Source organism: Myzus persicae, unplaced genomic scaffold, assembly GCF_001856785.1.
Source record: "Myzus persicae strain clone G006 unplaced genomic scaffold, MPER_G0061.0, whole genome shotgun sequence".
Lineage (NCBI taxonomy): Eukaryota > Metazoa > Arthropoda > Insecta > Hemiptera > Aphididae > Myzus > Myzus persicae.
The window spans coordinates 273,416-299,775 of record NW_019100836.1 but is presented as its reverse complement, the minus strand read 5'-3'; the positions used below and the strand labels follow the sequence as shown (position 1 = coordinate 299,775).

The following is a 26,360-nucleotide window of genomic DNA, read 5'->3' as shown; positions in this document are numbered from 1 at the left end:
AATGTCAAAAGTTGTTTACTAACCTTATTAAGTCTAATATAGTGTCGACAGTAGTGATTGGTCTAGTTTCTTGGTGTACGCTTGCCGTTTGCTCTTCTTGGCTCATTATTTTACCAGGATGTATCAACATCACCCAAAATATGCCTTGCAAAACTGCCATTGATGTGGTAGCTGCATAGTAAGCAATTGATTGGAAACCAATTTTCTTAGACAAAGATAAATCCAACGATCCGATAGCCGATACAATAGATGATACCAGTAATGGGACAATTAACATTTTCAACATACGGAGGAAAATATCGCCAGGGAATTGTACGTACGTTATTTCGCGTTTTGTCCATCTATAAACATAATTTAATTGATGATGTTATTTTTCAATTTTGTGTATTACAAAATTGTTTATGATTTTTATTATAATGTTTCACAATCACTTTTATATTGTACAGGCGTAACAGCTTGATAAAAGTTGAGACATCGTGGAATACCCTTTACTATAGTAATTATAGCTTATAATACATACGTTCAGTAGGCAACTAGTTTAAACTTAAAGGTTAAAACAAGTTATTCAGGATGTGGTACGTAGTTAACGTAAATAAAGTAGTTAGAGAAGATCATTGAAATTTCATCGCTAGAAAAGCCGTTATACTTCAATATACCTGCTTTATATTCATTCACAGAACTTAACAATTTATCTGGTACTTTTATTTTACTAATTTTGCAATATATTTGAGTATTTGACAGACATTCTGATTAAAAATATATATATTTTAAAACCTAATCGTTCATGGCACAGTCAACCATAACTGTTTGACTTGATTTGATTGTCTTTGAAATTATCATATCATAGTTCTATATTTTTTCCGCAGTGTTCAGTGAAGTTCAGTACCTTATCAATAGTACCTATACTTATTAGACAAATTAAAAATTTTAATTCGAAAAAATAACCCAATGAATAGCAATAGATATATTTTGAACATTGAACAACACTGAATGAAACTCTGAAAACACGCTAGCACGCTGGAATAAATATACTTCAATAAGGATACCAATAGGATTTAAGCCATAGGTTCCCAACCTATGGTCCGTGGACCACTAGTGGTCCGCGAGACATTGTCAGGTGGTCCGTGAGCCATACTTACAAAATGTAAAAATATTTTAATAATTTCATTTTCCTTTGAGGCATAACACTAATTACTGACAATCGTGTATAGTACGTCGTTTCTTTATAAATTTATATTACATAGTGAAATCCATGTTATTAAAAGCCTCATATTCATGTAATAATAATCAAAATTCTAAAATATGTGAAAAAAAATTGATTCTTATTTGTAAGAAAAATAAGGTATATAATTGAGGTGGTCCGTGACGTATCCAAAGTTCTCATAGTGGTCCATAGTACCAAAAAGGTTGGGAACCACTGATTTAAGCAATCAGTTATCAGAAATTAAAATATTCATAGGTGAAAAAAGTATTTTTATGTTGCAGTTTACAAGTTTTGAATAAATATAAAAAACATTTAGGTATTTGTATAACGTATTACCGTAATTTTTTACCTATTATTGTGTTATTATTTTTGTTTTTTATTGTATTATTGTTATTATTGTGGCCCGTAGGTTGGAGATGAAACGATGGGGAAACGTTTGCATTAGTAATATAAACAGAAATTTATTTTAAAATCTGTATTATAATAGTATAATACTCACTCTGATTTAGATCCTTTTAAAATAAATCCTAAAACCACTCCACCAGCTACGGAAGCTATTGTCAATATAGTAAGCAAATTGTGACGAAAACATGATTCTTCAATTTTCTCTTTGCTTTGTCTCCTGGTGGTACTCATTGTATTGCGTCCTTGATCTGAATGAGAAGGTTTGAGAGGTGATCTATAGAAAAAAAATATAATATAATCAATGAAAATAATACATTGGTACATTTACTTTTTTAAATTTTAATATTTTTGTCAATAACTATATCGTTGTTTGTGTGTAAATACAAATAAATTAATTTTGACTCAAACTAGTATATCTAACCGTGACCCTAATAACCTATGAGATGGTAAACCGGTTTTTAAGTTGTGATTCTGATGTCCCAATGGCCAATATGTACTTAATAGTTAACGTTGATAAACCACGTTTACAGAATAACACAAAGTAAACAATAATGCAAACATATTACTATTATTGTTCGTGTTTTTTGTAAAAAAAAATAATGTAACTGATTATTTGAATTACTTATTCTTTGGTAAGTGTATTATTTTACTACAACTTGACTGTTTCCCATAAAATTATATGATATCGTTAGAAAGGTTCGACAACAAAAATATTATAATAATCGTGAGTCTATATAGGTACTAGGTAGCTTTTTTTTTTACTACAAATGAAAAATAATGCAGAATAGTTTATAAATTATGTATTATATTTATGTAGGTTATATTGATTACACTATTATAATTTGTAAGTTAAATTAATAAAATCAATAAAGTAAAACAAATAATTATTTCAAAGTTTTTTAATTTTTGTTCTTAATCATAATTGGTATTCGATGAATATAATACTATAATAGTATCAATTTTTAATGAAAAATTAATATTTAACGAAATATAAACGTATACAATTATTTTATTATTAAACATTTAAAAAATATTTATGTAAAAGTAGGGAAGTATGAAGTATTAAGTTGTTGATTGAGTTATTTCAATATAAATTGGAAAAAAATCCCTAATCGAATTTACAACAATCATTCTAAAATCCTCAACTCTGGCTGACTAGTAGTTTAATTCTACAATTTTATTCAGTTACCTAATTATTTATTAAAGATAATATACCAAATAAATAATTGCAATTATTTTGCAATACTCGTTTCAGTAATATCATGTACGAAAGATAATATTGTAATCTTAGTAGGTGGCACAAGTTGAATAGGTATCTAGATAAAGCATAGGTTATCTGTAAATAATATGTTTCATGGATTCTTGAAAAACATTATGTTATAAGGATGGAAAATGGATAATAAGGTCATTGTGTAAGACACAATAATGTACAAATGCTCTGAGCAGTGTGTAATATTTTACAAAGAAGTTCATGTACGTAGGAACCTAATTAAATAATGTTTAATGTCTTTCATTAAATACGTAATCTAATAACAAACTCGTAGGTGCCTTTAATACTAGATGTTACGATACGACCCGAGTGCCCAAAATAAAATAAAATTTGTAGTTATTATTCTGATAACTCGATTTCATTGATTTATTAATATTTACTGTGGTATTCGGTATACACATGAAATATTAATACTTTTAAACCACTAAGTACTTAACTTTGTTATTGGGTTGAATTAAAATTAATACAAATTAGTAGGTAAATTTAAGTTTATCAACTATTAAAATATAAATAATTATAATAGCAATTGCGCACTCACAGAGACGACTATGGACAACGAGTAAATATTATAATTATTTAGATTGTAAAAACTACACAGAATTCATTACAATATTTCAATAAAATCATTACGAGAATGCTTCACGCTAAAACTGTGCAGCCGATAATCAGTAAATTGACGGAAATACGAGTATTAATCCTAGAGTCCTAGTTTTAGTTTTATGAATGTTAAATATGACATTTATTTTGATGTCACGTATGCTGCTGACAAAAAGATTAAAATCTTAAATAATAATGTAATTGTATACAGCATATTCAGCACCAATGACCAAGTCGTCAATACAAAATAATATTCAATGATTATAAAAATTAAAAAAAATCTTAAATCTTTGTACCAAATATGCAAGTTTGTGAGGATTCTTATACAAATAGCCAAAATAATATCAACACTTCATCGAAATACATCATTATTCCTACACAGTTCTGTAATTATTAATCGTATTAATATTAATATATTATTTAATTCATATATACCTTCGATTTTTTTTGTTTACAGGTATTATTATAATAAATAAATAAAATACATACATAGATACAGTAAAATAAATAAATGTACATATTCTAGTTGGTATTAATGAAAAATATGTTTTGCTAATTAATATAAAAACAAGAAAAAGCTGCATAAGTTTAACATTACTATATATTTTAAATAATATTTTACAATCCATATCATAATAATATTATATGTTATTTCTATTATGACAAACTAAATTAAATCAGTTTTAATTTTCAAATACATTTGAAGTGACCAACACATTAGCTTATTATTTTAATATAGTTTTAAATATATATAACAAAAAAATCAGAGATGTCATTCTGGCATTCTGCTGTTTCCCCTTTACAGTATAGGTACTAAGTTTCGAAAAAATTGTTCCTTTATATTTTCTTTATTTTAAAAATATTATAAGGCCTTATGACTTATAAGAGATTTAGTTTTACATTTTCAAGATTTTCGAGAAAGTATACATTTTTTATCAATATTTATAAAATAAAAATTCGATAACGTCAAATGCCTAGTATTAGCTTAAAAGTAGTCTTAATGATAGATATTTTGAAAATTTTATTGTGTAAAAAAAAATGATAGTTTAAGTAATAATGAATACTTTAAAATTGTATGGTTATTGTTTTTTTACTAATAACAAAATAATATAAATTTCTTTAAGTTTAAATATCCAATTTAATTTACAATTTATTGAATTTCAATCAATCATATAAAAATAAATGTGCTTTTTTACTCAACTTTTTTTTTAAATTTCCTGTAAAAAATACTTACGTGGAATTACATTTGAAATCCAAGCCTTAGATATTATAATTAAAAATGTAGTAAATTTTTAATTGCAAAATAATTTATATATTTTCACTATTATTATACATTTGTAAAAAAATAACTTAGAAATATAACTTTGAAGTTAAAACGAGTATAAAAAACTTTTGCTAACATAAATCAAAAAATAATTTAAAAAAAAGTTAACCATTTCAATGAGGCAATATCTTTAAATAGTTTAGAGATCCAACAAATTTTGATCAATTATATCATGATAGAAATTATGTCTCAATCATGTCAAAAATTGTCGTTGCTTAAATATTCTCGTTTTCTGTGTATTTTTTTCATTTTCATTTGTATTTAACCTCTCAACATAGCGCATATCAATTATCAACTAGAGCCAATACTCACGCTACTAGAAACCACCCTCAACATTTAAGAGTGACATAATTGATAATCTTTATCTTTACCTAAAATACAGTGACTTTTCTGTACATTTTTATAAAATATACGCAAGGATGATGTAATACATTATTCAAAAGAAAATTTCACCTGTTATCAGTAATCATAATTTGGGTCAAGGAAATTAAAAGCTTATAATTGTATCAATCATTAATTTGAATAATAACTATCAGTTCAATATCTGTTAATATTTCGACTTTTTAGTATATTATGGCCATTGCCTACAATATAAGCTACTTAATTGTAACTTAAAATTAATAACATCTCGAGTTCTTGGAAGCGTTTACCTTTGACTTGATTTCTTATTTTAATAAAGCTGATCATTATTCTTCTATCTGTATAATTTATTAAGTGTAAACATGTTTATAAATTATAATTATTAACTGTATGTATACACGAGATAAAACAAAGGTACGCAGTATTATCTATATCAATATATGTTATTACTATCATCATTCATCACTGCACTTAATTAATTACAAATTTATTTTTTAATTTTAATTATGAAAAATTATTTTAACTTAAAACGCTCTTAATTACTTTTTATTAAGCATTTTTTTAGTTGATGTAGTTTTGGTAGGTTGAGGTAAGCTTATAGCCATTATAGGTATAATAGTTATATTATACCTATATAGTTACTTATCTATAAAAAAGAATTACTACGTAGGCACAAATTATATAATTTAAATTTAAAAAAAATATATATATATTTACACAATAGGTTTTGTGTAATAGTAGTTTTATTGTGTATTTTCGAAATATTGAAATGTTTAGTAGGTAGGTACTTAAACAATGACAATATTATAAATATTGCTAGGACTACATAACATATTTGTATTTATTTAATATAGCTCGGTTAATGCAAATTGTATATTTGTATTGTAATAAATGAAAATTGTTGTAAAAGATAATGACATATTTGATATGACACGAAAACATACAGACAGTAGGTATATAGTCGGACCTTGAAAATTTCATTTAAAATATGAACTAGTATTCATAAACGATAAACATATATTTAAACTCATTCATTTCTCTAAATTAACATATAAGTTAGTTAATATTTATTAAACATAAAATTAACGAACTTCTCTTCGCCTCAATAATTCTATTAAATATCGTATATATCTGTATTATAATTTATAGGTTATATTATGGTGGTATTTGATAATCAATTTTCTAATTAATAATCATTACATACATTTTTCTATTAAAAAATGATATTAACTTCTAAAAAACAATTTTCCAGTTAATTTGAGAGAGTTAATTCTGAGACCCGATTATAAAATGTAATAGTTATATTATGCCTATAGTTACTAATTTTGTTTTTATATGTATTTTATTTCACGAACTAAAGTGTCACTAATACGCAAGGTTAGCGTGGCTACCAAATTACCAAAAGGCCAATGCAGGGATTTTTTTCTAAGGATAACTACCTAGTTGATTTTTTAATATAAATAAAACGAGATAATTTATAGAAAGGGTCAGGCTAGTTAGGCCATGACTTGACCTAATACTAACTAGATGACATACTGACATAATACAATTTAAAATTTAAATAAAAAACTTATTTTGTAATTATAATTTTTTTTTAAATATTTATCATTTGGCCTATGATAATAGGCATGTCTTAGAATCACTTATAATCTAATTAGTTAGGACATTTAAAAATTATATTACATGTTATTATGTTAACATGTATTTATTTAAAAATAATATGAAGTGTAAGTACTTTTATTTATTAAGAAATGTAAATAGGAAGAATAATATTAATTTTTTTAATAGATATATTTCACTTATTTTAAAAATTGAATAACTGAACTATAGTTTTAAGTATAAGTGTGTAAAATAACTTAATAGATATATCTAATTAAATTAAAAATTATTATTACACTTCGACTTCGATGTTCTATATTACTATGAATTTTTACAAGGGTTGCCTTATACTTTTTTAACGATTACAACATATCCCTACAGTTAATTTAGTTATAAATGTATGCAAGTATGATTACAGGTATAATACAGGATAAAGTATACTAAATAAAACCCGAAATACGTAACTAATTGATTTTTCATCAAGTTAACCAAAACAATTAAAAAGGGAATACAGTTAAGTCTACAATTCAACATTTATAAATTTATAATAAAATCTAAAATTTAAGTATTACATATATACAAAAAAATTGTTTTAGTGCCTACTAATAATAGTCGTCACTAGTGAAAGTAGAATTTTTTTGTGTAAAAATGTGTAACTAATCTTAGAAATTAAAAATATTCATGTATAACATGGGTTTACAGATATTGAAAAAAACAAAAAAATGAAAAATAAAATATTAATGTTATACTAGGTGACTATTACACATTATGATTTTTATGAACAAAGTATTGAAAGAGATTTTAGGTGGTTAAAAGGTATCTATCTACTACGAAACAAAGGAAGTAACAATCAGATACAATAATTCAATCAACTAATAAAATATTATGTTTGATATATACAGTTTATGCAGGTACCTACCAACCTACCTATTGCCAATTATTCAAGTGAAATGTTTTTTTATTTATTTTCTAAATTTACGCGATTAGAATTAATAGTTGAATATTTCGCGTTATATAATGATAGATATAAAAAAACCCACATAAAATATGTGTATGAACTTAAAAGTTATTAAGTGTAATGAATATTAGTATTAATGTTAACACTTAATTCTTATTGTTTATTCAACTATTTTTTAACAATGATACTCGTATATTAAGAATTTGAGAATGGATCATTTAACATACGTATCGTAGAATACAAATATCTATTATAATATAGACATAAAGCTAAGTATAAAAATGCATGCAATTATCAATGTTACAACGTTTATTATGCAGTATAATGCTGCAATATAATAAACTATAAACAATTATACGAAAGTGAATTACTATCACTAAATCGGCACTAATAACCCATAGAAATGAAATATTACCTTCAATTTTTTTTTCAAGAAGTAGCAAGTAATTATAATTACTATAATTATTTATGGACAAATACGCATTACACAGGTGCCTCACCGTGTTGTATTTTACAGTGATTGAAGTTATATTTGGCAAGGTGTCAGGAGTTCAATTACATATTATATAGTTCCCATACTTGAAACAACTCATACTTATGATTTATGAAACACTGTAATCTGTACACGGAACATGTTGTATGCATAGTTTATACCTCTTTTTTATTTCAGAGTATTTAACATAAACAATTATAGATTATAATATGACTTTATGTATATATAGTTCAATTATTAAACTAAATACATCAACAATAATTTTAAAATTGACGTTTTTGTATTTATTTTCTGTCATGATACAAATCATACATGTCTAACAATATTTATATTATACACCGCCTATATTTTACATTAATTACCTGCCTAAATTTGTTTAAAATGGTTAAAACAGTTTTAATAAAAAAAAATAAAAAATGAAAGTCATAACAATTTGGAATAGCGAAAAAATGCACGAAAATAAAACAGTATACTCTTTTGTTTCTACACTGCACTGTTTGCCTTAACTATATAAACATTATATTATATACAATATTATTTATGCACACCAAATAATTGTTTTATATTGGACTTTTAAACTTTTATAGACATTTAGAGATTACCTAAGAAAACAGTAGTTGTCTAGCCGCTGCAGAACTTATCTTGGCAAAAAATAGCGGTGTACCTATTGTGAATACTGAATTTGTTATATAAATTTCATGAGAAAAGATAGATCGTTGTGTCCAAAGAATGGATATGAATTGGGAATGATTAAACCCATGCTTGTTAATATTTTTTAGTTTGTTTTTTTGTCGGTAACTTTATGATGCTTTGCGTATCTATTGGGAAACTCAAAAATAGACTTATTTAAAATGCCTAAATATGCATGATTTGAATCTACATTGGTATCTGCTATAAACTTGAAACTTTTTAAATCTCCTATTCAAAAGTTTTTTGAAAATGGTGCAAATAAAACATCATATTTGTAAAACTATGTTCAGTTTGCCTGCGTCCTGTTTTCATACTTACTCAGAATCTAGAATATGACAAATGATTATTGATCATAAATTAAGTACCTATAAACTATAAAAACATTAAACAAAAATGTTTTTTTTTAAATATTTTATCTATCGGGTTGTCAACCCAGCTTTGTTCTCTATTATATCATGTATCAATATGAATAAAAAAATATACAAATTAATTTCTTATATGATAATACAAAATAATAAATTATATAACATCTAATTATAATACATTTGGCCAGGAACTGTAGAATATGGCAACACACATTTTAAAGGTTGGTATAAATCAAAGTTCTTGTCTTGTAATTTAATCGTTATACCTAATACATACAACAATATTACAGCTTCACATAAAATAAATTAAGACTCTTTCTACACGAAAACATTTTTGCAGAAACGCCATCGATACACCCAGCATCTTTATTCAGTAACATTTACTCAAAATCTAAAAATTGTGGTTTTCGATAGAATTTTAAAGTTGATTTAGTTTCAATTATGTACTAGTACGTACCTATTAAAATACAAACAAAACGAACTACTTATGTCATAAAAATAAAAGCAATTTTTGTAGGTATTCAATTGAATAAAATATTGCAAAACAAAATAGTCGTATTTACGTAATATTGCAGAGCTGGTAGAGCAGAGAAGCTAAACGTTAGGCAGTACACCAGTATAATACCAATCATAGATTATATAATATATCATAGGTACGTCATTGTCATACATATTTAAATTATTATAATAATATGTAAGTATTTATTATGAATTATAATTATTTAAGTCCATAAAATGTAAACACTTTTCGCATTATCATATAAATATAATTACTAATTAATATTTAACTAATATGCTTATAATAAAAACATTTACAGATTGTACCTATATTTTAATAAGTAGTAAAAAAAAATAATAATAAAAGTACCTAATGTAATTATATACGTGTGAATTGATCTTATTGGAATAACTAGAACGAGTAGTGGACATTTATATTATTGCTAAACTAATACACATGAAATAAAATGTATTAATGTAGGTAGTTAATCTTTAGTCTTCACAGTTCACTAAGGTAATTTAAAAAAGTCGATTATGTTTTAATTAGATATTGTTATAATAATATTTATACTATAACATTTAGGAATTGATATAATATATTATTATTAGTATATTATGATTATTTGATAATTAGTGTTAATAAATTCTTTTTTATTATTAAATTTAAATAAAAGCATCAAAATATGATAATAATCATAACCTTGCATCTACCTAGGTGCTAGGACCTAGGCAGATAATAAAGCTAAAATGTTAACATAAATATTATACTCGTCAAATTGTATCATTGTTTACCACTGTCCACTATTAAGTACAAATCTTTCATTACTACAGAGTTGTATTTTATTTTATACATTTTTTTTCTAATATAACTTTTAAATATATATATAATAATAAATAATGTACTGAATAATAATATACTATGCAGTATTATGTACCTATTGGATCTATCTACATTCGGAAAGTTAAAATTTCTGTAATATATTATTAGTATTATAAGAAGGTATAGTCACTTGTGTTTTTATGGTAAGACATATTTTTTAAGCCCCCATGAACAGTTTTTTTCTGATGATTAAAATTTAATTAATTCAAAAATTAATTGATGAGTTATTTCGTTTCCAATTGGATCTTAGTTTATATTGACTGAGTATTGTAATTATATACATTACTGGTATAACCGTCAGATTTAAGACTATATATAGACAAAATAAAGTTTTTAATTATAACTAACGAGACTCATACAAAACACATTATCCTGTTTAAGATACTTACCTAAGTGGCTATATCTAATCAATATCTCATTAGCTTACCGGATGAAATATCGCATAGGTTACGACTTTTAAATTGCATTTTTAAAACTCACATGAAACAGTTTTTTTTTCTGATTATTAGAATTAAATTAATTAAATAAATTCAAACAGCAATTTATAAGGTATTTCGTTTTTTTTTTATTTTAGATTTACCCATTGGCCATTATAATTACATTTTTGGAACAACCATCAAACTTAAGACTAATAGGATAAATCACGATTAACATTCTTTGTGATAAAATGCATATAAAGTACATTATTCTATTCAGGAATTTAGGATACCTACCAATAATACCCATTTTATTAGTTAACCGGATGAAATATCACATGTTTAGGTTACGATTTATTAATTGTATTTTTACGGTAGTCAGTAAGAAATATTTTCCAAATGCACATGAATAGTTTTTTTCTGATAATTAGAATTTAATGAATTCAAACAGCCATGAATAAGGTATTTCGTTTTTAATCGAATCTTAGATTATATTAACTTACCTATTATAATAGTTAAATTACTGGTTCAACTGTTAAGTTCAAAATTAATTTTCAAATATTATGATTTAAATTCTTTCTAATACAATTCATACAAAATGCATCATTCTAAAAAGGTATCTATCATATGTGAGTTTTACCAGATGAAATATTGTATAGGTGACGAGGTTATTCTATCTGATCAGCGTTTATCTCCGCCAATGATTAAAAATGATTCAGGAGACAATGCGGGGATAACATTGTTTTGTACAAAAACATTATTACTATTTAAACACGACACTACAGGATACATGGCATTTACAAATGACAAACAAATTGATTGTCATGTAAGTTTAGGAAAATTTTCTCCATTTAATTACATTTATTCATATTGTTATATTATAGTGTTGTAATCGATGCGACTACGGTTTAAAAATCACCAGAACAGTGGTTTATTAGAAAGAAAAAAAAACACAAAACAGCATGTCAAGTGTTCGGGTAGACACTGTTAATCTAAAGGTGTGTATATTTATAGCGCATTATTGAGGAATGCGACTGATTTGATTCAATTTGAAAAAAATGACCAAAGTATTAAAAAAGTGACATGCATAATTATTACCTATAAAAATAAAAGTAATCGAATAAGTTCAAGTTAAAACACATTATTTTATAGTTCTGTATTTGAATATACAGCTCATGATAATATAATTATTGTATTTCAAATACTATAGTGTTTTCTATAGTTATATACTTATAATTTATGTGTATAATATTGTAAATTGTAATGTATCCAATTGAGTTTATAATATAAGCGTGTGTCCCCATTCGTCCACAGTATCCAACAACATCCACACATTATACGTTTATCGGTGCAATAACATATTGATTCAATGCATTCAGTGTATACATTAATATAACATGTATCATCGTCTCCAGTATGGAAAAGAGTTACAGTATATATTAAATAATGTACCTATTTATTATTATTACTAATTATAAAATCGTTTACGAAATCCGTCGGTTTTCTGATGGTTACGCGGTCTAGAATGATTCTATATTGTACGCAATTCGTTGGTTTTCGGATGGTTAGGTACGCTCGTAGGTATATGTAAGTATATATAGGTAGGACCTATCTATATAATATTAAACATAATGTTATTTCTTAAAAAAATAAAAGTTGTCACAAAGAAAATGATACCGTTGTTCATATATAGGGTATTTAATATAGATAGAGTGCATATACGTAGACCTAAACATAATTATATATCATATTATACTATGTAGGTAATTATTATTGTGTGAGTTCTGCGGTGGAATTATCGCGATATAGCACGTGTGGCGGATGAAAATTGTGTAGTTGATAAGTCGAATAGGCATAGGTGTAAGACAAAATATTATAATATATATAGGTAAGTACGCAGATGATATGTATCTCCCATAATACGTATGTGTGCAATGCCTAATATAATATCAAATTCAAATATTATTACTATCATGTATACATCACGACGTTAAAATATTATTATACTCACTACAACTGGACGCGCATAAACGCGGGAACGGCTGCTGCAACTGCGGCGGCGAGTCTGTGTGACGAAGATTGGGACGCCCGGTCGTGGTGCAGGTAAAAAAGTGACGGCAGTGCGATTAAAATCTCAAATTCGACGCGGACGGGTAGGTTAGGTACCTGTAACGTGGTTACTGGTCGATGGCACTCTGTATACCGTTTCAAGCTGCGGTGAGTCGACGTGAAAACGATAAATATAAGAGTTCGTCAAACCGCACTGTTCGTGAGTGATATAATTCATATAATCCTATCTGAACCTTGTCGATAGACGCGAACCGGTAAGGCAGAGCAGTGTCCACACGACGACGACCGCGACCACGTACGTACCCGAACTGTCCGGTATGCGTTACTAAACACCGGCGCTCAGAGCGTGTGTGTCCGTCGTCCGGCTTGAGCATCGCGTCGGCTCGTCTCGGCCCCCCCGTTCGCTGGCAACAGGTTGTTTTGGCGCGGTCGTGGACCGAGGTGGAGGGAGATCGATGCGGCGGCGAGGAGCGCGGAGTGGTGCTAAGAACCACAGCCGGTAGGGGAAAGTACGGTTTTCGGATGCATATTTTGGAACGATTGCATATGCTGTATTTTGCAGTTGTTTCATTTAATACGCGGCATTCTTTCGGTTTCGAAATAAGGAAAAATAAATTGTATGTAAAAAAAAAAACACAGAATTAAAAATTGTCCAATACATTTTCAATTATTAGGAGTTATTATTAATAATTAATACTATTTTAGTGATCACGCCCGAGAACTCGATCAAACCGCCTGTGTTCATAATAGATAAACTCGACGGCTTCGTTAATTTTTTCTTTTTTTTCATAATATTATTATATAGGTATTGTCAATACTGAATATATTCATGAACAAGGACTATAGCTTATATAGGTATACAAGTATAAGAGCAAAACTGGTTTCTGTTAGGATTTGACCCAAAGTATCGTTTCAGGTCTGACTTAGTTTTCGTTCTAAGCTTGCTGCTACTATATTCATTTATTTATTTTTCACTTCTAGACATCTAAACATTCTTATAATCATTTTATGGATGTAAAAATAAAAATCCTTCTAAAAGTAATTTTAAATTCCTTCCGATTGCCTTTATACTGAAGTATAAGAGCATTATATAAATATTGAAAAAACAGTAATTTCGAAGGATCTCAAACCTCATAAAGGTTAGGTTATCGAACATTAATAATTCGATGTTTTTCTTTGCCCCTTGAAGTGTTTATAATAGTAACATTCATTTGCATTTTGAGGTATCTATAAAACGGATAACGTTCAGCTAATCTAGGGATGTTGTTAACTATATTTTTATACCCCTTGGGTTTCGAGTCATCAATACTTGACTGTAATTGCAACATTCAACGTATATCATTACCTGATTGTATACAAAATTACCTCTAGTTTTCTGCTTTTAAGTTCTGTTGAAATTTCCACTAACCCGTGAACTTAAGTGAGAACTTAAACAGTTATGGAGTAAGTCTTACTGATAGTTTAACATATTATTTAAATTTATTTTAAATGCTGGATAAATCGAGATGTTATGTGAATTATATTCCTCTATAAAACTTTCATTCACTTCAATTTGACCTAATTTAATATAGTGATAATTTTGTCTCAATTCATTTAATATTCATGTTTAGGCATATGTAGTACATTCATAACTATTAAACGTAGGCTGATATTTTTTATTAATAAGACTATTAAAAACAAGTTAAAAATTAATATAGGTACCTATATAATTATTGTAATTACAGGTATTTTATAATTCGTCGTATTCTAAAAATCGAATTAAGTTGGTAGGTATAATGTATAAAACAGTTAAATAAATTGTATAGGTACACCGATTTAATGTTGGATGCCCTGCGATATGTTAGGCTCAAGAGTAGGTAGTTTGTTTGTAATAAGCTGACCCTGTCACAATGGCGCCGGCACCCGCAGCGATTAAAATCCACTATTATTGTGACTGAGAGGATACAATGTACAAGTATTTTTCTGAAGTTGTATTCATATAATATTGTGTCTACCATTCGGATTATGCGAGTGAGTGGTTTCATTGAATAGTTATGGAGAACATTTATTGAATATAAGCTTATAAAATATATTTAAGTGGTAAATGTTGTATACAGATTACTATCACATATAAGTGATTTCAAAAATATTATTAAAACCAACCAACACAAGTAAATTATACAATTTGGACGTAATTGTGATTTGAACACGGTCATCACTACTCAACTACAAACCATAGGTTCTAAATTTTTGATTCAAACATATTATGACAAGAAATATTAATTGTTGAAAAAACGGAATTTCCGTATAATCTTTTATAATTGTATCAATTGAGATAATAGGCATCAAAATTATTTATTGTTCTATATTTTCCCATCAAAGAAATTATTTTATATTCCACAGTAATTATAAACTCAGTTTTTTGATCATAAAAATTTCAGAATAACGAATTATACGTAGATATGCAAAAATAAAAGACAACATCAAGCTTTTGATAAATTGCGTAGATACCTTCGAGGTATGAGACGAGTGGGTACCTACCGGCAATTTAACGATTTTATGCATAACAAAATCATGTAAGTACATTGATTTGGAATAGTTCAAGAATCATAATTATTCTTTTGCATTAGGTCATTATTTAATCTGTTCCAAGAATAAAAATAAAATAATATTATTTTAATGAAAAATAAAAAAAAAATTCTTATGTAAATATTTGAGGGTTATTATGAAATTAATGTTGTATTGCAATGGGGCTCTCTTAAATGTTTAAAGTTTGTAGGTAGGTAATGATATTTGCAAATTTGAACACCTCATTATCTTTTGGTAATTTTAGTTCAATTGAAAATCCTTAAATATTTATAGGTATTAATTTTATATAGCATACATATTAATATACAGTATATGTTACTGAACAATACCTGTTTTCATGATACGATAACTCAATAACTCGAAAAGCTTAACTCACATTTTTTTGTGGTTTTTGAAATGTTTATAAGTTATATTTGAGGTATACTTCGAAAAACATATAAATATAATTTATTTTTATTCTCCAAGAGATTCGACTGTTATAAATGAATATTTTGACCTGCATTAAAATGGTATGACTTCCCCGATTTAAAAGAACCTGAGGTGTGACCTTGGGTAGTGTTGGGTACTGGCACTACCTGAGGCGAACTGGTTTTTAACAATATTAGTAGAGATGTTGGTAGGTATTTCAAAAGAATATTTTTTCCTGGGTTCACGCTTATAACAAAGCAGTTTTTACACTGCTTCCTTGGTACGAATTCTTTTATTGAATTAACAATAGTGTTCGGACAAAAATGGGATGGACATTTTAAAAGTCTGAAATTCAAACCTTATACAAAAACCTTACTAAATCCCTGATTTTTTTAAAATTTTAATAACTGGATTCTTGTTAATATTAATAATGAGATCCTAACATGAATTATTACACCTCGACTATTACAATACATCGAATGGCTTAAAACAGGATTGGTTGTTTTAATAAATGCCTGTATAGTATATATATCAACATTCAACGAAGCTTATTATAATTATTATTTATTTTTATAACAGTTAAAATAAGTTTTGGTTATTTTAAAGTATTCCATTCATTTGACCAAACTTAACTATTCGCCGTTGTGTTAAAAGTGAATATCTCTTTAATATTTATTGTTAACTTGTATTGATATGGAATCTTTAATAACCAATAAAGTACATATTTTATGACTCGTAATCGAGTTTCAGCGATATCAAATTTTAATATTAAAAGAAAATGGTATTATGTATTTTAAAATTATAAAAATAAATCAAGTAAATTAAATATATGGTTATATTATGGGTTATATGTTATTATTCTGATATACTAAACATAAATAATACACCGCTTGGAGACATAAGATTCTCAAACGTAATTCCCTCATAATACTTTCGTTACCTGCATTTATTAATCGAAAATTATATTGGTCTTCACATTATATGTTAATTATATGGTATACTGACATACAGTATATGTTATTTAATATCTTAAAAATATTACTTGAAATAAATATAGGTTTGATCAAATATTATATAGATTGAAAATTAAATCATAATTAAAATGAATTTGTTTTTATAAAGAATATCGGTATTTCAATGATTAGTAATATCTCAATTTAAAATGTAATTAATATATAATATATCCATCTAGCTATGTGTGTTATATACATGTATTAAGAAGTTCTTAAATGTGTTATTATTTATTTATATATTATAATCTTTAATAAACATAAATATTAATGTATTGTAATTTATAATGTTTTTATAGTTAAAAAATAATAATTATATACCAAGGTAATGAAACAATTATCTTTACAAATTAATTCCTAAATAACTTTTTAACTAGTCTGTCCAAATTGTAATTTATCAGAGCCAAATTTAAAAATTATAATCATAGAGAAATTTAACAAAATGGGTATAAACTATAAATATAATATAAATATATAATATTGTAAATGAATTATCAAAACGAAATTTTAAAGATAGTTGTTACGAAGAACTAAGAAGTAACCAAAAAAAGCAATGATTAACATTTTTTTAAACATAACTTCATATAAAATATAGAAAATACAATAAAAACATAAGTATTGAATTCAAAAACTTTAATGTTAAATAGTGCAATTTATCTATAAGAGTTTATATGAAGTTATAGATACTAAAAATAATAGCTAATAAGCACTTGCTAACTGTTATTTAAAAAAATTGTTGTACATTTCATTATATACGTAATAGATGTGGTTTTGTATGATGTAAAAATAATCGCAATTATTTTAAATTGCGAACGTACGTTTTTCATATTTGCTTATTTAGTATAGGTATCACTATAATTAATATCAACTACTAATAAAATGTGTATTCGTTTAAAAAAAACATAGCCTTCTCATTAACGAAATTTCTCTTATCAATTTGTTCATAATTAATAGGTAGGCACCTTTTGAATCAAACGAAGTTTACTTAAATAATTTTTTTAACACCTTTGACTTCTAACACTTTAAATGATTCATTCAATGCTCTAGAAATATATCACTCAATTATACGCACCAATCAAAAGTTCTTATTAGTTATAATATATTAACTTTAAGAAATAATTAATAAGAGGTGTGGTTTGAGCACACATTTTAAAAATTAATTAAACATAGATAGGCAGTTATTGGAAATAATGAAAAAAAATTTTGTTGCATAAAAAAAAACCTATAATATACATTTTACTGAGATGTGTAGGTAATGTGTATATTATAACGTAGTAAATACTAAATTTGGCTTTTAATGATTTCAATGATTCAAATAGTTTATGTTTTTCTAGCTTGGTATACATATTATATTGCAGATAATTATTTTTTATTTTATTTACTCATTAAAAGTCAAAATTAAAATTACTAACGAACTTGTCACTGGAAAAAAAAATTTACGTAAACAGTTTTTAGATAATCATGTTAATCAAATTAAATCTTATTTCAATTTCATAATTATTTTATATTTCTTTTTTGAAGGGAAACCGAAATGATTTAATATAGGTATATTATAATATAAGGATATATTATTAAATGATATGTAAGTGAATGTAAATAATAATATTAATGTCATACTTTTAGCTTCGGTACCTACACTAAATATATATAATCAACACTATCACCCGATTCGTAAACTCAATCGAGTAAGCCGTCTTCTTATTAAATAGGCAAACCATTTTACACACAGGCTTTGGAAACAGGAAAAAGTATGCATCGATCCTTATTTTGAGAAAGTAAATGACTGATATGACAAAATGAAGGATACCCTCCCCACCCACACATCACTTTCTATCATAAATATCCATAATATAAAAAAATAATGTTGGATGAGTAAATGTATTAAATGTATCTTGCTGCTAAATTTTTCGTTGGAGATTGGATTTAAAATCGTTGTACAAATTTGCGTGGAATAAAAGTAGATATTATAACAGTCGTGTATGGCATCGCGTAAAGTGAACGTAATTTCTTGGAGATGACAGTTAGCGAACAATTAAACTGGCGTGAGAACGTAATGTGACAATTAATTAATTAGCCTAGCCGCCTATATAGCTATATATTTTTTTTTTGGCGGCTTGTAATACACCCTTTTTCCTCCGGACGTGACGCATATTGCCGGATATTATACGCTGCTCACTCATCTCGTTGGTCCCATCGCATTATTCTGCCCGCTATCCCACGACTACAATCGACCGTTTTAATAAATATATGCAACGGACCCTCGGAATGACAGATACTGCGGCTGACTTAAAAAATTATCAACACGCGAGTGATCGTGGTAGAGGTGGAGTCGTGATGAGAAGTGATATGGGGACAGAGTTGAGGGAGTAGATAGAATGAACGATAGGTGCAGGCGGCAAAAAGAAGAGATTGCTGTGATAATATTATGATATTATATGTATACGATAGAATGCTTCACTAACTGTGGCTAGTTGTGATCGAGGGGGGCGGGGAGTCGTTGGCCGGCAGTCGTTGGCGGGCAGAGCTTGAACGCATATTATCGGCATTATAGAATAGTTACAATGGCATGTAGTAAAACGGTTAGTAGTTGTTAATCGTGTCCCGGATGGGTTTCAACAGTTAACCGCTGGAACGAATAGGTCCCAACATATTGTACTAGAGGTCAAGTACTACTCGACATATTTATAAAATTACGAGCTGCTATATTATACAATATATAGCATAATATACGTGTTATCGTCATTAAGTTATTAATGTAAAATCCGAAGCACAACTGCATCGAGTGTCTCATGACTGTAAAAAAATCAGTGTAAATTATTTTGAATAAAACCCACTTTCAATAAAACATAAAATGAATAGATTGTACAGTCGTAAACAAAAAAGTCTACTTTTTTAATATAAAATAGTATTTACAATTTTATATTACGTTTAATTATATTATATAATATAGTATATGTCACTTAGGTATACTTATGAAGTATACAGATACTACAGTTTTAATCATACGCAGAGGATAATATTTCTTAAATTTTTTTGTGAAAATGTCTATTCTTGAATCTAAATTTAAGGCATACATAGTTTTTACTATATTTAAGGTACTTTTATATTACTAGATAAGTATATGTTGACACGCAAGAAAAGGGCAATATAGTAGGTAAATAGGTATTTGAGGCGTCCAATTTATAGTATTGTAGTAGTTATTTAACTTATTATTAGTATGCATAATATATGCATCAACAGTATACGATATACGATATACAATTTTATTAATTAATATTTTGGTGTATACAGAAATAGTTCAGTCACAGGAAAGTCAACAATAAAAAAATAACGAAAATCTTCAAGGTATGGTGGAGCAACTGCCCACTCGTTCCCCCCACGAAGACGCCACTGATTGAAACATTTAAATGTGCAAATAGTTATAAATGTTGAACTTAATAGTACCGCAACTTTAATTAATAAATAAATAATCTATTTAATTATGTATTTTATTATCATATACATATGTATGTATATAATTACCTTCGTAATCTATGTCAAATGATTATGTGTAATATTAATATTATATTAATACATACAAATGTACTATAAAATTCATATAAGGTTATAAGAATATTAATTTACCTTCTTCAAATAATAATTATTGTGTACATACATTTAGTCTAATGTTGAAATATGAAAGTTTTTGATTTATATAAGAATTAGCCATTAGGAATAAAACATAAATTAAATTAACATTTTTTTTTTTATCATACCTAGTCACCTAGGTACTTTGAAAACTGGTATTACTAAATACTACTATAATGTATAGTTAAATACGCCGTCTATTTCTATTAAAGTTGTACAAGATAGAAGCTAGTTCTATCGATTTTATAATTTATAATTCTATAGCATATACTTTAGCCAAGTTAAGTGATATAATATAGTACCCACCTATAAACATTATTTTGTACTGGGCATTTAACAACAAAACAAGATGACTACTAACAAATATCGAGGGATATAGAGATAATTACCTTACACAAATCATGTTATTATTATTATTATTTCAGATCTAGATAATCGTGCAATTTAAAATCTCCTTTGTGGCGATTTTGATTTATTAGTTATTACACGTAAATCGTTTAACGTAAATCGTTAAAGGAACGCTATAACAAATATATATTTTTAAACCGGTTTGAGTTATACAACTCTGTAGGTAGTTATGAAATTGGTAGTTCTAAAATATTATGAATAGTATAAGCTATTTGTATAATATCAGAAGCTATATCATTTTTAATTCATTTAAAAAATAACCTTCTACCTATATTTTAATGAAAACGAAAAGTTATCGTGCCTATGTTTTTCTTAAGCAACTATCAAAATAGTTACGACATCTCAGGTTTTTCGTGGGATGCAAATAACGTATATATGACCAGTGTATACTAAGATATAAGATTTACTTGCAAAATCACAACAACTATTTTCACATCGATACAATTGCACTTAAGTAATGGGTATTTTAAAAAAGAATCATTGAGAACAATCACCCACCCTAGCTAATAGTTGCAACTCACAAATCTATATACTGTTAATATAACAAATATTTACCTATATGTACTTAAAACACAAACATTCATTTTTTATACTGTAATATAATGTGTACTTGATTGCTATTCGTAATCTTTAGAATAATATTTAAAATGTTAATAGAAATATGAAGTGCTCATATCATAGTTACATTACGTAAATGCAAAATCAGTGAATATATTACACATATATGTTAAATAAAAATTACATGAACTTATTTACGAAAATCTGTACTATGGGAGACATTCTTAACAAGCAAAAATTAAGTTAAATACGTGGTGAAAATTAAAATTATTGTGCACTTTTATTTATTTACTATGCGAGTACAGGAGCTCAGAAAACAATGAACGTTTTAATTTTACTGTGTGTCAATATTTACCAAATACCAACTATATCTTAAACCTTGCGTCAAAAAATAAAACAATGCATCATAACAAAGAGGTATTGTAATCTATAAGCACCTACACACAGTTTCAGATAAGTATATTCGTGTAAACTTAATCAGTATAGGTAGGTATATAAAAGTAGAGTAGTCTACTTACATTTCTGATACACGATCGTCGAGGTTCATTTCACTACTGCAACATTACAAACAAAAAAGTCTTAAGCATTATTAAATAAAGTTGATTTAATTCCTATAAAATATCGTGGTACAAGTGACAGTGATTGTAATTTGTCATGTTCGATGTACAGTATAGTTATAGTGTGTATATTTTCCCTATCAAATACCCACGTGCTGTATGAGATTTTAGGAACCAAAATTCCGAGTCGTCACTGTTATGTACAATTGAAATCATAATAAGTAACTAGGTATAACATGCGATTTTATAAAGTCAGTAGGTACAAAACTTCTCACAGTTAAAATCTGTGAACGAATTTAAATAATCATAACAATAGTGATAAAAATAACAGCACTCGACTACGAAGTCATCGCGCAGGTACCAATCTATTCATATTACCTATACTGTATCGTAGTAGTTTGGTGAGGAAAAAAAACACGCGGTATAATATTATTATGAATGAATAACGAATACTCGACGAACACGCACTATTTATTGTATGAACACAATATTATAATGAATTCAAAATAAACGTAAAAAAAAAATTAAATGGAAATTGGGCAAAAAATCTTGGCAATTGGAGAGAAAAATTAAGAATAAATAATATGTATACACAGTTAATGTAACGAGAGGTTTACTTACGTTTCGGCGTAATTAATCCGCGGCGAATGAGTGTATAAACAGCGGTGATGTATCGCCACGAAGATTTCAGGACGACGAGGAGGACCTTGGAGACGGCGGCGGTGTTAACAGCAAATAGGTGCGGCACTGTTTCTTATTGTATATATAAATAGTTTTTTATTTTTATGTTTATTTCATCATATGAATACTATACTGTTTGCAAGAAAAATTTTTTTTTAAATATGTATAATATTGTTGTTATTATTATTATTATTATTGTTACACGCGTGTGTGTGAATGGCACAGCGGTACGGTGTATAATAATAGTAATATATTTCAGCGGTGGTGGAGCGAGCTAGATATCCCAACAGAAAATGGAAAAAAAGTTGGGTAGGTATATTAATATAGTACCTACACCTACCTACATATATACATATAAATATATATATACATATAATATGTGCGCGCTCGTGAATATATAATATATATATATGTTATAGATACTATACCTACTTATATTCGCGTATTACAATATTATGATTAATAGACAGAGAGAGGGATATCGAGTCGGAGAGAGAGAGACCGACAGACGGCGAGCATGCGAGTGTGTGAGAGAGAGTGAGAGAGCTAGTGCGAGACTTACGAGACACAAACGCACGCACACAGCGACGCACGCGGACGCAGATATGTGTGTGCCTATAATAATAATTTACCGGAGAGCGTTGAGCGAGCGTTTGACGTGTACATGGGCACCTATATAATATATACAGCGTGTGCGCGCGCGGCGGTGTGCGTGTGTGTGAATCGCGAAACGAACGGGTTTACGTCGAACCATCAGCTGTTGTCAAGGACAACAATATAATAATAATTATCATCATATTATAATCGTCGTGGTACGTGAATATAATATGATATTATGTATATATATATAATATGATGCGTATAATTTATAGCCGCCCGCACCACGCACAAACGCCGTTGTGGCGAGAGGGCGCGCGCGAGAGCTCGTGTACCTATATAATAATAATATTATTATTATTATTATATAGTTTATTATTCCATCCTCCTTCGACGCATTGCCATATGATGGTAATAATAATTATTATTCGGAAAGAGAGAGAGAGACAGGGAGAATGGCAGACAAACAGAGATGGTAAATAAAAAAAACGTCCTACCACTCCCGTCGTTTGCCATGATTTGCGTGGTCCGCGAAATAACTATATTGTACAATATATAATATATATATAGATTGTGTTATTGTATATGGAAATAGCAATAGACCATGTGTATATGAGTGTTATATTGTTATAACTATATTGTGACGAGAGGGGGAGGGGGATACGGGGGATTTGGTGGGGGGGACGCTTGTGTTAATATATAGGTATTTATATATTATTATAATATATTATATCCATTGTGTTTGGCGTTTCCTGACTAGGGCTCGTTCGCTATCCGCCGGCCGTCACGTGCGCGAACGAACGAACCGACAACCGTTTTAATGTTTTATTGTAACATTATTATTAATATAATATTATTACGCTGTCCGGAGCGCGAAATTACTCGCCGCCGACACCATCGAAGCTCGTCCGACGGACGATATAGGTACACACATAGGCTGTCCCCCGTGGTTGTCATTATATTATATTAGTTGGGTAAACAACTGCAAAAATAGATATCAGAGTATCGTTATGGGGGCATATTGCTTCGGTGGCTTACTATAAGAGAGTTTATAGTAGCATAATCACATATCCACATACGAATTATATTAGACGACAGTACACCCATGATAGTGTCTAATTTCAATTACCTATAATATGGGTGTTGATAATTTTCACTCATTTCAATTCCAGTTAATCAAAATCAATTTATTTATTCATCCGAGGCGATGCCGAATGAGCTGGTGATTGAGATGTGTAAATGCGCCATGTACATTTTGCTCCACGTTTCATTTGTAAGCTATTTTTCGTCTTAGACCTAACCTTAGCTAGTGCGGTTGCAGTGCAAAACGGATGGCCAGGTTATTGTAGTGGGCATGCATTGGGTCGTGGCGGTTTTTTTTCACTCCATTCGTGTGCACCTAGCCTAAGGGTATTGAAGACACCCGTGCGTGGTACTAGAGCTTGTGACTAGCGATCACCAGATATCCAGACCGTTGAATTAATCGTAATTCAAACTAAAAGATGATTTTATGCATAAAAATACGTATAATTATTACATTACATATAATTATAATTATAATTACGTGACCACCTACTTCAAACCTATGTTAACCATTTACCATGACGTGTTTGCAGTAATTCATTGGGTATTATCAAATCATCCATTGTTTGTAAAAAATTACTATCAATAATTATACTATACTTAGTATGATCGGCGTCGGTGTGTTGAAAACAAACTTTGGCATCCGGCATCCGGAATACAAGGACAACTAAGTGATAATTATGTAATATGCAATCCAGAATGTGAAATTTCTGACACTAAAATTAAAGACTATACATTGGACGTTGGACAATCTCGGCACAAGATAATAATGCGTACTAGTGTATTAGTGTATTATTATTATTTTGTTTATTTAATCGCAATAGTTATAATATTTCATACATGATTATATGTAAATAATATATTATCAAACATATTTGTCACATTTTCTGTATATAATCGTGGGCAATCAATAAACCTAATATTAGTAATATTATGTGACACAGTCAGGTATCACAATTTAATACGCTGCTAAACAAACTTGGTGCAGTTAAATTTAACAAAATATCTATTAGTAGATATTTGCATATTATTATTGAGTAAATATTAATAAGTATAATATTTATAAATTATAATCAACTATGTATAAAATGCCCATAAATGTCCACTCATTTTCATTAAATTAAAATGCGTTACAATAAAATATTTTATTCTGAAAATTAAATTCGTATGATTTTACAAACTTATCATCAGATATTCAGATAATATAATAATATCATAAATATTAAAGAGTTTCTTTTACTTATCAGCCGTCATCCGCATTCCGAATTTATTGTCCACTCGCCGTTCCGGTTTCTATGGAAATACTTAACAATATATAATTTTTATCTAATTAAAGAGGAATTTTTTTAACTGGGCTTTGAAAATGTCAAATTTTTCATTTACCACTATAAACTATAAGATATTATATACTATTATATGATAAATATAATTGATATTTGATACAGTTTTCAAATTTTGTTTATACAGGTATAGAAGAGATTAAAATATTGAAATCAGAATTCAACGCCTGTGGAATATTACCTTCTATTGTAGTTAAACAAAAAATCAAATTTGGTGAATGTCGATACAAATATTTATAGTCTTTTTAATAGGTAGGTGGCCTTAACATTTACCGATAAGTTTGGCTATCTGAGTGCTCATTTTCTACTATATTCACAGAATAAAAACATGAATTCGATCAACGATGGTTAATTATAGATTCAATCATCTTTCGTTTATACATATTAAGAACAA

The 26,360-nt window shown here is 27.7% G+C and overlaps 1 protein-coding gene across 3 annotated transcripts in view; it reads right to left on the bottom strand.

Annotated features, from left to right (window-relative positions):
- Positions 1 to 23,253, bottom strand: part of LOC111026362 (excitatory amino acid transporter 1) — a 31,122-nt gene extending 7,869 nt beyond the window's left edge. The window contains exons 1-4 of one of the 3 annotated variants that reach the window (XM_022304428.1): positions 22,887 to 23,253; positions 22,227 to 22,262; positions 1,704 to 1,883; positions 24 to 341 (exon numbers count right to left, since the gene is read on the bottom strand). In XM_022304428.1, the coding sequence (XP_022160120.1) occupies positions 24 to 341; positions 1,704 to 1,883; positions 22,227 to 22,255 (527 nt within the window). In that variant the 5' untranslated portion in view covers positions 22,256 to 22,262; positions 22,887 to 23,253. Of the gene's footprint in view, positions 1 to 23; positions 342 to 1,703; positions 1,884 to 13,070; positions 13,463 to 22,226; positions 22,263 to 22,643; positions 22,790 to 22,886 lie in introns of those variants that run through there. The other 2 variants (XM_022304426.1, XM_022304429.1) reach the window with 2 other exon arrangements.
- Between the last annotated feature and the right edge of the window lie 3,107 nt (positions 23,254 to 26,360).